Below are 14,013 nucleotides of genomic sequence, written 5' to 3'. Positions count from 1 at the left end.
TTCTTCACTCCCGCCAACGCCTACCCAGCTGTTTCCCCCACGACCAGGAAGCGCTTTGAGAACGGACCCGGGACCATTCCCAGACTTTGTGCCCCGAGCCAGAGCGGCTAAGCGGAGGACTACCGGCGCGGCGGGACCACCGAGACGCGAGGACCTCCGCGCGGCCTAGAGCGGTCCCGGAAGTGCCCGCGGGTGGGGGCGGGGCTCCGGGCTCTCGGGCCGCCGCGGGCTACGCGTCAGCAGCCGCCACGGAGCGAGGCCGGGTCGGCCGCGGGTTGGAGCAGCTCAGGTGCGGCCCCGCCCCGCCCGCCCGCGGCCCCGCCCCGGCCCAGGTGAGCGGCCCCGCCCCGACCTAGGTGAGTGGCTCGGCGTCAGCCAGCGTGACCACCTGCCCCTCCGGTGGCCCCGGGTGTGGGCGTCCCCCATAGGCGGGAAGCATGTAGGGGCTCCAGCGTCGCCGCTTGCGTGGCGTGTGCGTGTCCGCGGCCGCTCGAGGGCCTCCATCCAGGAAACCCTGACCGGTCCGAGGGTATCCCCAGTGCCCAGGCCCTGGGGGCTCCCTGAAGCATAGGGTGACAGATGCAGGAGGAGCCGAAGAAGACCCCGGGAGAGGTGGGATGATGGGGTCCCAGACCTTTGGATCTTCGGCCCCAAAATATTTAAAACATTGTTGAGGACAGTTAAAGGATTGCCAACTTTCTAAACAGAGTGGGAACGTCAGCGTATAGGTGGTCCGTAATGGGAATGGAAAACCCCTAAGGAGGGAACTTTAGAAACACCAGGATTTAACAGGTGGGTGGAGGAAGAGTTGCAATCACAGATACCCAAGAAAAAAATAACCAGAAAGCATTAAAACTAGGGGGAAAACTTTCAGAAACGAAGGGAATAAAGCAGGGGGTGGGAGTGGGTGGGTGGTTCAAAACCTTGAGGTGTTCAGGTAGTAGGCAAGGTGGGTTTAATGAAGGGGTGGACCTGTATTATCACATCTCCCAGGTTTTCAAGAGAAAGACTGAAACTTACTGAGTTTTCAGTATTGGCAGCTAAGTCAAACAAAAAGGAAAAGTTCAACTCTTTGAGAGCCAAGCAAAAGCGGCTGTGGCAGGATCCCTAGGCTGCCAGTTTGCAACTTCTGAAATGAAGGGTTTTGAGAAGGGAGCTATTGGTGAGCATTGCCAAAAGGGGTGGGAAAGTGAAGTCTGAGAAGAGAGGGATTGGCCATAAGGAGGTCATTGGATGCGACAGCTGAAGACCCTGCTGAAACTGGAAACTTGAAATCTGTCTCAGCGCAGTACACAGTGGTATGATTTTCTTTGGCAACATTTAACATCTTAGGAGGAATTGACGGAGGAGGTTGGTAGTTGGCAACTCGTTACAGCAGGGCAAGGAGGTGAGGAACGTGATGCTGGTCAGAGTCCATAGTTGTTAGATCCACGATAAAGTCTAAGCTAGACAGGGAAGGGTGGACTAAAAGAGGAGAACCTGGGTGAAATTGTTGGGTTGTTAGACCTGATGAGGTGGATTTAGAGAGCCTGAAGGATTGGAGATTATGGTTCCTGAAGAGGAGGGGGAGGAGAGTTAAGTGGTCAAAGAATTTTTGAGAATCCTTCAGTTCTATGCTTCTTTTTACACGGGGCTTTTTTACCCCCTGGAAATTCATTTAAAACAAAACAAAACAAAAGTTTCCAAATAGAAATGAGTTCCATCGTGACTATGCTGATTAATTTAGCATGGCATGTCTTTTGAGCAGCTCATTCTCCATGCTTCAGTGTACCGTTAATAATACCTGGGTATAGAGTTGGTGAGGGTTAAATGCAAATGTGCCTGTAGAAGATCTAGTGGTGCCTAGCACATAGTAGATACTCAGTAAACATGAGCTGTTATTATCCTGGTACCTGGGGAGTTTCCCTTCAGCTTGCACAGCAATTTCGGAAGGGGATCCTGAGGGGTTCCCTCAGAGGCCACCATAGTGGGATGGTGGGGGGGGACGAATGGGCAGTCCCTATGGAAACAACCCCTGTTGATTGGAATCATTGTTTTTCTTTCTTTATTGGTATCTCCCATACAATTTATTTAAATAAAGAATTCTTTGCTCCCTTCCCCCCAAAAAGTGTGACCATCAGTTCTAGCACAAAAACAGATGGCTTTCCCTCCATTCAGTCATGTATTTATTCAACAAATGTGTGTGGAGCTTGTCCTGTTGTGCTGGGAGCGCTGGCGATTCCAAAATGAAAGAGCACAGTACCTTGCCCTCAGGGAGCTCTCAGGCAGTGGTGGCGAGAGTCCTGATGGCAGATGTTTGCCATCCACAGCCATGGGTGTTGTGAGAGACGTGCACTGAGTTCCATGGGCCACTCAGGGGATGTGCTGAGATTGTGAGAGTTGTAGGGTGAGTAAAGACATTTGGACTGAGTCTGGGAAGATGAGCCAGTGGCAGTGTGAGAAGGGAGCAGGATCAGTTAGGAGGAGGAAGCAGCAGGCGCCTGGGTGGCTCAGTTGGTTGAGTGTCTGACTTTGGCTCAGGTCATGTTCTCGCGGCTCATGAGTTCGAGCCCCACATCAGGCTCTGCGCTGACAGCTCAGAGCCTGGAGCCTGTTTCAGATTCTGTGTCTCCCTCTCTCTCTGTTCCTCCCCGCTCACGCTCTGTTTCTCTCTCTGTGTCTCTCAAAGATAAATAAACATTTAAAAAAAAAAGAAGAGGAGGAGGAGAAAACAGCAACTAGGAGTATGTGGAAGGAGAGGCTACAGATGGTGCTGAAAGGGCCAGGTGTGAAGGGCTTTGTGAAGGATTTGACCTGCTATAAGATCCCGAGACGGACGATCAGGCCTGTGTTTGGGGATTTGACACTGGTGTCAGTGTAGAGAACTACCAGAGAGAGGGAGTAGAAGCTGGAGGTAGGTGGTCAGTAATGAAATACTCCTGGGGAGTTGCATTGAGGCCTGAGCTGTGACCTGACAGACAGGCAGAGACCTCTTAATAAAGCTTCAGGAAATGGACAGACTAGACATATGGGGTGAGAGAGAGAGAAGTCTAGGCTGACTCCCAGTGTTGTGGCTTAGGCTCCTAGCTGGAGGGGGTGCAGCCAACCTAGTGTAGGAGGGAAGTCTGTGCCCTTCCTCAGAATCCCCTACCCCCAACATCCTCCAGTAGCTAGAATCTTGCCCCTTTTCCACAATGGCTCTACTTCCTATTCTAGTCCGCCTTTCAGAACAACCTCAGCCTTTTGATTCTAGACACTACAGTGTGGCACTTGATTCTGTCTTTTTTGTAGTTTTTTTAAATTTTGTATTTTTTTTTTTTTTGAGAGAGAGAGAGAGAGAGAGAGAGATTGTGAGTGGGGGAGGGGCAGAGAGAGAGAGAGACAGGGACAGAGGACCCAAAGTGGGCTCTATGCTGACAGCAGCAAGCCCGATACGGGGCTCTAACTCACAAACTGTGAGGTCATGATCTGAGCCGAAGTTGGACGCTCAACAACTGAGCCACTCAGGCACCCCTGTAGTTGTTTCTGATAAATCAAACTGTTTGCTAATTCAGTGGGGATCATCTCAAGGGCAAAATTGTATCTTCTGCTTATTTTGTTATGTCCACGATAGAGTATGACACAAGAAGGAGGCACTTACTAGGTACTTGATTTGCAGACTTGACAATGTCCCTTGGTTTCTTTTCAGATTTGCAGACTTGACAGTGTCCCTTGGTTTCTTCCCAGGTGACGAGAACAGTAAGCGTGTCCTTAAGAAGACCATCTTTTAAGAAATACAGTCATTGGGGGTGATACTAGATTCCCAATGGAGGTTCCCCCAGCAGCCAAGCTTGGTGAGACCTTTGTGTTTGAGGACGGATTAGAGATGCAGCAAGAACTTTTCCCAGAGGAGGACCTGGGGGACCCTTTTCTTCAGGAAAGAGGCTTAGAGCAAATGGCTGTTATTTATAAGGAGATCCCTCTTGGGGAGAAGGACGAGGAACATGACGATTATGAGGGCAATTTTAGTCTGTGCTCAAGCCCTGTTCAGCATCAGAGTACCCCCCTGGTACACAGACCCCAGGACGATGACCTTTTCGGCCAAACCTTCCTCCAGAAATCAGACCTTAGTATGTGTCAGATAATCCACAGTGGAGAAGAACCCAGTAGACGTGACTGTGAACAGGTGAGCAGGGTGCATGCAGGACCTAATGAACCTCACAGAACTGCGCCGCCAGCAAAACCCTACGCGTGTCGGGAATGTGGGAAGGCCTTCAGCCAGAGCTCCCACCTTCTCCGGCACCTGGTGATTCACACCGGGGAGAAACCCTACGAGTGTTGTGAGTGCGGGAAGGCCTTCAGCCAGAGCTCGCACCTTCTCAGACATCAGATAATCCACACGGGGGAGAAGCCCTATGAATGCCGGGAATGCGGAAAAGCCTTTCGCCAGAGTTCAGCCCTCACGCAACACCAGAAAACCCACACTGGGAAGAGACCATACGAGTGTAGGGAATGTGGGAAAGATTTCAGCCGGAGCTCAAGTCTCCGAAAACACGAGCGCATTCACACGGGTGAGAAACCTTATCAGTGTAAGGAATGCGGGAAATCCTTCAACCAGAGTTCCGGCCTGAGCCAGCACCGCAAAATCCACACCCTGAAGAAGCCTCACGAGTGTGAGCTCTGCGGGAAAGCCTTCTGTCACAGGTCCCACCTGATTCGGCACCAGCGGATTCACACGGGGAAGAAACCTTACAAATGTGAAGAGTGCGGGAAGGCCTTCAGCCAGAGCTCCAACCTCATTGAGCATCGGAAGACGCACACTGGCGAGAAACCCTACAAATGCCATAAGTGTGGTAAGGCCTTCAGCCAGAGCTCATCCCTCATCGAGCACCAGCGCATCCACACCGGGGAGAAGCCCTATGAGTGCGGCCAGTGCGGGAAGGCCTTCTGCCACAGCTCGGCACTGATTCAGCACCAGAGAATCCACACAGGGAAGAAACCCTACACATGCAACGAGTGCGGCAAGGCCTTCCGGCACAGGTCAGCCCTGATCGAACATTATAAAACCCACACCAGAGAGAAGCCCTATGAGTGTAACAAATGCGGCAAGTCCTTCAGGGGAAGCTCACACCTTATTCGGCACCAGAAAATCCATGCTGGGGAGAAGCTCTAGAAAGAAGAGCTCACACCAAAGCTCGAAACCCTTTCCCAGATGGAGCCCACACCCCATAGCTTTGTCTCTGAGACCCCACCCACCCCCCTGATCCCAGGGCCAAAAAGAAATGTGTCAAACTAGGTGCTCCTGGCCATCCACACTAGCAGCAAGGCCCCCTCTTGGCCAGCTGGGTGCCCCACACTCAGCAGGTTTGCGGAGTGGAAGGGAGGGTAAACTAACAGGAAAGCTGCTAAAATGGAGGCCTGCCCAAAAAAGAGAGCTGGCCTTCAATTGTTCATGTTTGACTCCCAAGCCCAGGAGACTGAATTTTGCCGTCTCTTCACCTTTGCCAAAATTCAGAAGAATGAACGCCAGAGGGAGAAAGTTGAGTTAAACACACAAGAATGTCAGGTGAACTCTTTTAACATCAGGTTGCAGTTTGGCACTTTTAGAAGACAGAACTCTGCTTATAGTCCAAATCAGCTGAAGGAAGATGAATCCAAAAGTAGATACATTAGCAGCAAAATGGAATCTTTCACCTGGCTTGGGCATTGGTGGGGACAACCGAAACAGGCTACAGAAGAAAGGGAGGGTTTGGAAGGATTCGTTCTGGGGTTGAGGGAGAGGGTGGCAAGCCCCTGGTGTGGTGTTTTAATCTCTGTTCTGGATTAGAGTGAGGTTGGTCTTTGGCAGGTGGCTCTTTCACAAGAGGGTTGAGGTTTCATTCCATGGGCCAGAGGATGTTTGACACTGCCTCGGACTCAGCCTGGCACAAGGAGTTAGTGCCCTCCAGTGATAACCCCTCTACAAGACCCAGGGCCCCCAAGACCATGGTATGCCTTGGTTGTCAGCAGGGCCCGTGTCTGGTCTGGCTTCCAGTGCCGGGGGACATAGGAAGCAGGGCTATTCAGAGGTCCCAGTTCTGCCCCTCCTATTCCAGTGGCCTTGAGGAGGCTCCAAGGCTCGGTTTCCCTATCTGTGAGATGTGGATGGTGGGACCTGGCCACGTACCTCTGAGGGTCCAAGGCTCCTGTTCGCCATGAAACCACCCATGAAAGTGCTTTGGTGACTGGCAGTTGAAGGTGGGTGGAGACCCAGTGTGACCCTTGTCCCACTCAGAGATCTGAAAGGCAACCCTGTCTGTTTTCCAGGTGGCCGCTCTCACAGCAGGCCCTCCCATTAAACCAGAGCTTAGGCTTTCCTTCACTCCCTCCAGCCTGCACCCTGGGCCTTGTCCCAGACAGGGACCCTTCCCAGATGCCATCCTGAACCTCCCCCTAGCAGCAGCATGGTCTGTGTGGCCTGTGTCCCATGCTTTGGGCTGTCCTCTCCCTGGGTATTGTTCCAAAAGTACCATCGCCTGTGTCCTGTTAAGACCAACTCAGTCGGTATCCCCAGAGGAGGGGCTCAGACAGGGGTGTGTTTTTAAAGCTCCCCAAGTGATTAGGGCATTCCGGCCAGGGTGTGAGCCCTCTGCTGGGCATCCGTGCAACCCTAGCATCACCCAAATGTCAGGTCTGCTTGCCGTGAGCAGAGCTTGAAGGTGGCAGTTCTGTCTCAGTCCCCATGCCTCCCAGCCCCCAGGAATGGGCTCAGGCAGTGCTATGTCTGGCTAGTTGGTAAGTGTCCCAGGTGCTCAGGCCTTCATTTGGCCACTGGGATCTCTTTGGTGCTACTTTCCCCCAGGCTCCTCAGAGGCAGTCTGAGCTATTTTGAAGTTTTCCAAAAGTTGATGGCTGGAATCCCATAACCCCATCATGGTAATGCTGGCTATTTCAGCTAATCAAGGGGTTGGCTTGGCAGTTATGTATAGTTTTGATGAATAAAAATGAGCAAGTCATAGTTGTTAGTAAGTGGGACTTGGCAGGCTAGGAATTTTCAGAGGACTGGTCTCCAGCTGGGGGATCACAGTGGGAGTCCCAGCCTGTAGAACAGCAGTTGCTCCCGTCCAGCTCTTCTTGAAGGAGTGTGTGAAACATAGCACCGCCAGTTGGTCAGGTCACCTAGAACCTGCTGTACCACTAGCTTGACTGGGTGGCCCCTGGCTGTCTCCTGCAGGTGGCCTGTGCTGAGGGTCTTCAGTCATTTACCATGAGTGCAGAGAGAATCAAGACGCCTGTTCAGTGTGGGTGGGACAGCAGACCCCTCCCCTAGATCTACCTCCTCGGCCATCCCTATTTGGCCTTGCCTGGGCCCGGCCTCAGCCTCTCCTTATTGAGCAATCATCTGGGTCCTACCTTTGCTGTCTCTTTCCGTGTGCCTCTGCACACCCCAGCCAAATCGATTTTCTTAAAGCATCTCTTTGCACATGTCACCACTCTCCTTAAAACCAACCTGCAGGGGCTTTTCTGCACATAAGCCCCCATTTCAGCCAACCTGGTTTGCCCCTTCTGAACAAACCACAGGGAGTTCCTGGCCACCCGCCCAGACGCTCTCTCCACTCCCAGTTTCTCTCCACTGTTTTATGCGGTTCTTGCATTTTGGAATATGCACTTTCTCCTCCTCCTCCCCCCACCCTCTCCTCCCTCCTTTCAACAATTTATGGAACGTGGGGAATGAGACCCCCTTTCTGAATAGTTGACGGGTCCTCACAGAACTATGGTAAGACCAGGTACTTTTCAAAGCGTGAGCAGAACCTAGTCCTTTCTTTTCACATTTCTTCACTGTTTTATGTGTTTTCAAATCCTTCATTTTATTTAGGTTCTTGAACAGTGTAATAGAACATCCTCGTAATATTTTAATCGCCCTTGAATTTAGTTGTCATTTTTGTTTGGTTGTCTTACTTTTTTTCTTCTTATGACAGACGTTGAGTGTTGTAAAGCTCCAACTCTTGGTTTTGTTTACTAATCGAATTGTTTTGTCCAACTGTATGTATTCCATCTCTCTCTCTCTCTCTTTTTTGACTTAATACTTCACATTTCTAAGATTAATTATTTAGATACAGTTAATTGTATTTTTAATGTTTCTAGTAAAAGTAGTTACTTTGGTCTACAACTTTTTTCTCAGAGCTTTTTCTGTCCTCTGTCACTTTGACATGTGCTATTTTTTGTTATTAGGAATCTCCTTTTGGCCCAAGTGTTATTTTTTATATTTCCACATAATGAATGCATAGGTCATTGCTGTCATCTTACTGTACTGTGGTGTCAACATTTCTAAGTGTCCATAGAACTTCTCTGGGCCTGAATATATGATCCATTTTTATAAAGCATTTGTGTACTCTCAAGAAATGTATTTTTACTCTATCACTTCTATTTGTGAACTCAGTTTTTAAATTACTGTATTCAAATTCACACCTTCTCTGTTGCTTACTTTACAAGTTCTTAACCTGGGGTCTGCAGATTGCTTAGGAGTCCATGAGCATGCAGATATATTTTGGAGGTTGTGTAGAGGGATCAAACAAAGCTGTGTGGTTATGTCCATGAATGAATTGCTCGGGGCTGGGGTGGGGTGGGGTATCTGTAGCATTCACGACATTTTGGAAAGGCTCTGTGACCCCAAAATAGTTAAGAACACTCATTGGCCTGGTCAAATCATGGTCTGATGTGTTTCTTACCCTACCTATTTCTGTTTCACTTTGTTTCTATTTTATGTATGTCCTTGTAATATTAGATGTACAGTTCTCTCCAATCCTTTTTGAGAAGTAGGCAGGGTATCACTAAGTAAGTACCATGATATTTGGAACATATATATTGAACAGTAATATATTGAAAAATTGTGCCTTTTAGTACCCTCCTTGCCTTTCTTAAGGCTTCTAGCTGAAATTTCTCTTTTTCAGATATCATAATTGAAGACCCTGGCTTTTTTCACTTTGCATTTGCATGAGTTTATTTAGCTCAGCATTTTATTTTTAAAATTTGTGTATGTACTTTGCTGTATAGCTTATAAACAGCAAAGTGTTGGATTTTGTTTTCTGATTCTATAATTCTTTTTCTTTTTATGTAAGAAGTTCTCATATCATTATCATTTAGAGTAAGGTATAAATTATCTTCATATTTATATTTTAACATATATTAACATATTTAACCCAGAAAGGCCATGTCTTTTAATCTCTTATCTCTAGGAGTTATTAACCATATGTGGAGTATCATCTCTGGGTAGGCTAGAGGCTCCACCATTGGGCACACCTGCTCCTCCCTGTCTTCGTCAGTGCCAGGCTCTGTCCTGAACCCACTCTAACTACCTGTGGCTTCAGTGTTTTTGGCTGTAACACGGAGGAATGAGGCCACCTCACAGCCTTGTGGAGCTCAGAGGAGTAAGAAATACAAACCTTCATGGCAAACTGGAGGCGTAGAAGATTCTTATACTATTAGTGTTTTGAAAGATTTCTTTAATTTTCTGTTCTTACTACCAGAGTTCTTTCAACATAACCTAGGTGCTTTGCTTTTTAGAAAATATTGCCAGATATAGCAAGAATTAGACATCACAGATCCGTCCCATGCTCCCTGAGTGAACCTGTATGGTAATTTGATCTCATAACCTCCATCCCCATCACCCGTCTGTCCCAGGTGGGTTCCCTGTCAGCCTTCCCTTTCCCCCTCTCCATGGTGGGAGAAAAGCACTGTCATAATTGCAAAGGATCAAGAATATGGTCACTCTGGCCACTCCTCTTGGCAGGTAGGGAAACTGAGGCCAATGACTTACCAAAGGTGTGGCGAATTAGTGTCACATCTACCTGGCAGCCATAGGGAAGAACAATTCCGGATGTTATGCTGGAGCCTTGGTTACTTGTTGCCAGGACTTCTCCAAGGTGAAGAGTAGTTTAGTCACCACCAGCCGAAGTGAAAACCATATACTCTCAGTGTGCTGAGTTGCTCAGCCTTTGAGGGGCAAGTTGCTGAGTTGCTCAGCCCTTGAGGGGCAAGTTGACATTTGCCAACATTACACAAGGCGGATATATATATTTGCCAGAATGTTGATGCACAGATTTACTGGGGGTAGGAAAAGAGAAGCCCTTTTCGGATGGAGAACCCCATCTTCAGTATCTAATAGCCCAGGAAACTGCATCAGAAGGTTGCCTGGTGAGTGTGGAATTGGGGTGTCAGGACATGGACCATCCCTCCTGCAGTACAGGCCATACAATTGCACAGTCCTCCGAATGCTGGTGGGGGGCACATGCTGAAGACCTCCAGTGTCTGTGGCCTCCCCCCTGGGGGGGTGTCCTCCCTCTGAGGTCCAGAGCACCTGGTGACAACCTGCAAACCTGTGAAAGGCTCTTACGAGAGCTCCCCAAGTGAAGTGTCTTCCTTTTGCCACCACCCTTAGCCAGGCTAACTCTTCTCCTCCCCAGAGGTAACTGGATGCACTACTCTTTCTGCTCCCTGCACCTCACTTAGGTCTTCCAGGTCCACACCAGAAATGAGAGAAGGAGTCACAAGCAGCCAAGTAACAATGTGCTCCTTATGTAGCCTTCATGTTGCCTCATCTTCAAGAAAAGGAAGTGGCACCTTGTGTGGTTCTGGATAGGTCTCCCAGGACCACAGGCACCCCCAAAAGTGAAGAGCTGTCCTGGGTTCATGGTGGGAGTGAAAAGGGGGTAGAGTTAGTTGCCTTCTTGGAGGCTAGTGAGGTTTTATCTGGTCTTATAAATAAAGCCCAAGGTCTTTCCTTTCTGATAGCCCATCCTGGAGGTCTCCAACAGGGGCCTCTCTGCCCATCTTCCTTTCTATCTGACAGCTCTGGAGGGGAGGAGCCTGCCACCGGGTCCCACACTGCGCTGTGGAGCAAGTGCTGTGTGCACAAGAGACTTATTCCTGCCTGTTCTGCATGTCAAGAATGCTTTTCAACCCTCTATCACCTGTTCTTTTCTCCAGACTCTGATTTCAAGCCAAGAGCTAGAAACCACTTCCTGCTGTGCCTTCTCATTCACTGATTTCCACCACCCCCCCGCCCCCAAGTCTTGCCCTTAATATCTCTTGATGCCACCTCTTCCTGTCATTTGCTCCCACCTTGGGCTGCTGCCATCCACTGCTGGCCTGCTGCACCACCCCCTCCCTGGCCTCCTACCACTGGCCAGACTTCCCCTCCTGGTTTTCTCCCCTTGGCAGTCAGAGTAAGCATTCTACTCTCTGATGGGGTCACTACCTTCCTCAAGCACCCCTGTTGGTTTCTGTCAACCTAAGTTTTGAGGCCAGCCTGTAGGCCCTTCCTGATGTGACACCCTCCTTCTCACCCAGGCCCTCCATGCTCCAGCCACACTGAACCCCTATGTTCTGGAACATGCCTTCCTCTGGCAGGAAGGGTCCCTAAGGGTACACCCATCTCCCTCCCATGGAAAGAGCATGGGCTGAAGATGGGGCATCCTTCTCCAGGATTAGCTATTCTGAGAAGGCCAGGCTCCCCTCCCCCACACAACCTTCCCCAGCCCTGTGCTGTATTCTAGGTGTCAGGTGCAGCTGGACCAGGGAGGAAGACCAAGTTTAGGGTCAGGGCCAGCACTCTGGCTAGTGGAGAATGAGAAGATAGAGTGGGTCCAAGATAGGGTGACTATTCTCCTTTATGTCATACTATGACACTTTCACATCATCTCAACACCTGGCATATTTACAGTCCTCCTAAAAATGACTTTGCAAGCACCCTAACTATGGTTTTGACTGAGCCCTCACCCTCCACAGCCTAGCCCCTGACCAGGACAGCCAAATCTCAGACTCTCACAGTGACTGAATCTCACCTGGTCCTTGGTTTCTTCCCACTATGATGGAGCCAGGGCCCAGCCGGAATTTCAAGGGAAGGCTAGTTCATAGAAGAGTGAAGCAGGGAGAGCCTGGAATCAGTTTCAAGATGACAACAGAAGTCCTTGGCATCTTGTGTTCTCAGGCACTGAAGGGGAGAATGCTGGCAGGAGCCTGTTTCCCCATAGTACCTGCAGCAGGAGAGTGACAGGGAGGGAGACAAAGAGACCAGCCAATCCATAGAGACAGAGAACTGTCCAGGGCAGCAGTGGGTTCTCCTTGTCTGAGACCTCAGTGCATTCCAGGGCTAAGTATCTGACATGAAGCAAGAGGTCACCAGGGGGTGCTGGGAGTCTGCCTGGCAGAGATCAGAGAAACAGGACCCCACCTACCTGTGGAGTGCACACCAGCCTATGGGATGCCCAGCAGCTGCCTCCCCTCTGGCCTCTCCACAGGAGCAGATCCAGCATCTCCTTCTCACCTTTGCTTCAGCCATTCTGCGGGTCTGAAGCCAGAGGGGAGGTAGCTGCTGGGCATCCAACCTCCACCTCCACAGGAAACCAAGCTTGGGGACTCCTACCGGATGCATGGGTGCTACCAGATTTTTACACATCCCTGCCAGGAACTAACAGAACAAGTGTGCTGTGAATGGAAAAGGCTAGAGAAGACTTGAACAAGACAGTTAACCTCCTAGTCATCCATGGAGCAGCACATGCTGAGTGCAGAACACACATTCTTTCCAAGGTACACAGAACAAAAAGTGCATACATGCTGGGCTATAAAGAACAGAATCAGCAGATGTCAAAGGGCTGAAGTACAAATTATGTTCTTGGAATACAACACAGTGATGCTAGTAACCAGAAACATGTAACCAGAAAACCACTTTGAGGTGCCGCTTACCCCCCCTCACCAAGGTTCACCAGCCTGGGACACCACCAGCAAGAATGTCCTCCCAACTTTGGGCTCTACTAGTTTAGAAGTTTTCATTCCCAAGAGAAGCAGACTTCTTCCAGGCACACAAGAGGCCACCCCCTTGGCCACTGTGGGCATCTCATATCAGTGAACAATTGGGCACGGGTGATTGGTCTGACTGTCAGGTATTGGGAGCTGGAAGGAATGTGTCTGGAACTCTGAGGACCTCAGGGTACCTTCATCCCATGATGACAGTTAATGCCAACTACTCCCGACTCCTTCAAGCAGGAGTGCTCATGTCCTAGACCCTCAAGAATGGAGATTTGGGTTACCCCACTGGACAAGTAACCCTGACCAGCTGAGGTGCTTGCTGAGGGCAAAGGGAATACAGAATGGGCAGTGGGAACAATAAACACCAGCTCTAACCAAGTAAGTAGGTTAGTACTTACTGCCATGTCTTTCTTGTTTCTACATGAATATCTATTTTAAGATTAAAAACAAATTTTTTAATATTTAATTTGAAATTAAGAGAGCACGAGCAAGGGAGGGGCAGAGAGAGAGGGAGTGAAAGAATCCCAAGCAGGCTTCACACTGTTAGCACAGAACCCAACACGGGTGCAAGTGGGGAAGGGGATGAAGGAGAGGGAGAGAGATAATCTTAAACAGACTCCTCGTTCAGTGCAGAGCCCGACTCAGGGCTCAATCTCCCAACTGTGAGATCATGACCTGAGCCGAAATCAAGACACTTAACCAACTGAGCCACCCAGATACCCCTAGAATTTTATTTTTAAGTTCTCTCTACACCCAATATGGGGCTTAAACCCACAACGCTGAGATCAGGAGTCACATGCTCCACCAACTGAGCCAGCCAGGCACCCCTACATCTACATGCATTTATAATAACAGCCCCCCCCCCATTTCCATACAATCTAACACTAGATGTATTAATAGTGGGTAACTTCTATTTCAGTATCTAAGTTACAGGATATCAAATGGGTGTGTGAATCTTGACAAAGACTCTTTGCTGGATGGAACTGCAGTCAGGCTCCTGAACCTTCTCCTAGGCTCATCTGTGCACTTCCTTCTATTATCTGATTTTAGCAAGAACTCTCTGAAGTCCGTCTAACCAGAATCCCCCCACCCTCAATTCTGTTTGGGTTCCTCTTCTTCTGCCATCCCCCGGGTAAGGTCTGATCACCCTGGCCTGTCTTCAGTAAAGAATCCTGTTAGGTCGGGTTAGCCAGAATCCCCCTTACCATGGTGTCCCCTCTTAGTAATCTTCTATCCACTGCCCCTTGCCCTTTGCCTTGGCAACAAATC

The 14,013-nt window shown here is 49.5% G+C and overlaps 1 protein-coding gene across 3 annotated transcripts; it reads left to right on the top strand.

The window, feature by feature from the left end:
- Positions 1 to 317: 317 nt before the first annotated feature.
- ZNF70 (zinc finger protein 70) lies at positions 318 to 5,802 on the top strand. 3 transcript variants are annotated; one of them, XM_042963000.1, is made up of 2 exons: positions 318 to 356; positions 3,706 to 5,802. In XM_042963000.1, the coding sequence occupies exon 2, from the start codon at positions 3,785 to 3,787 to the stop codon at positions 5,129 to 5,131; it is 1,347 nt and encodes a 448-aa protein (XP_042818934.1). In that variant the 5' UTR covers positions 318 to 356; positions 3,706 to 3,784; the 3' UTR covers positions 5,132 to 5,802. The 3 variants fall into 3 exon arrangements, with proteins under 3 accessions (XP_042818934.1, XP_042818932.1, XP_042818933.1); XM_042962998.1 differs by lacking the exon at positions 318 to 356 and adding an exon at positions 416 to 612; XM_042962999.1 differs by lacking the exon at positions 318 to 356 and adding an exon at positions 2,692 to 2,893.
- The last annotated feature ends 8,211 nt before the right edge of the window (positions 5,803 to 14,013 follow it).

Source organism: Panthera tigris, chromosome D3 (genome assembly GCF_018350195.1).
Source record: "Panthera tigris isolate Pti1 chromosome D3, P.tigris_Pti1_mat1.1, whole genome shotgun sequence".
NCBI classification, from domain to species: domain Eukaryota; kingdom Metazoa; phylum Chordata; class Mammalia; order Carnivora; family Felidae; genus Panthera; species Panthera tigris.
Note: the sequence above shows the minus strand (reverse complement) of the source record. Positions and strands in the feature narration are given on the sequence as shown.

What these genes read in the sequence shown, in the direction of transcription:
- ZNF70 (XM_042963000.1), top strand. Translation starts at nt 3,785, where the DNA reads ATGGAGGTTCCCCCAGCAGCCAAGCTTGGTGAGACCTTTGTGTTTGAG.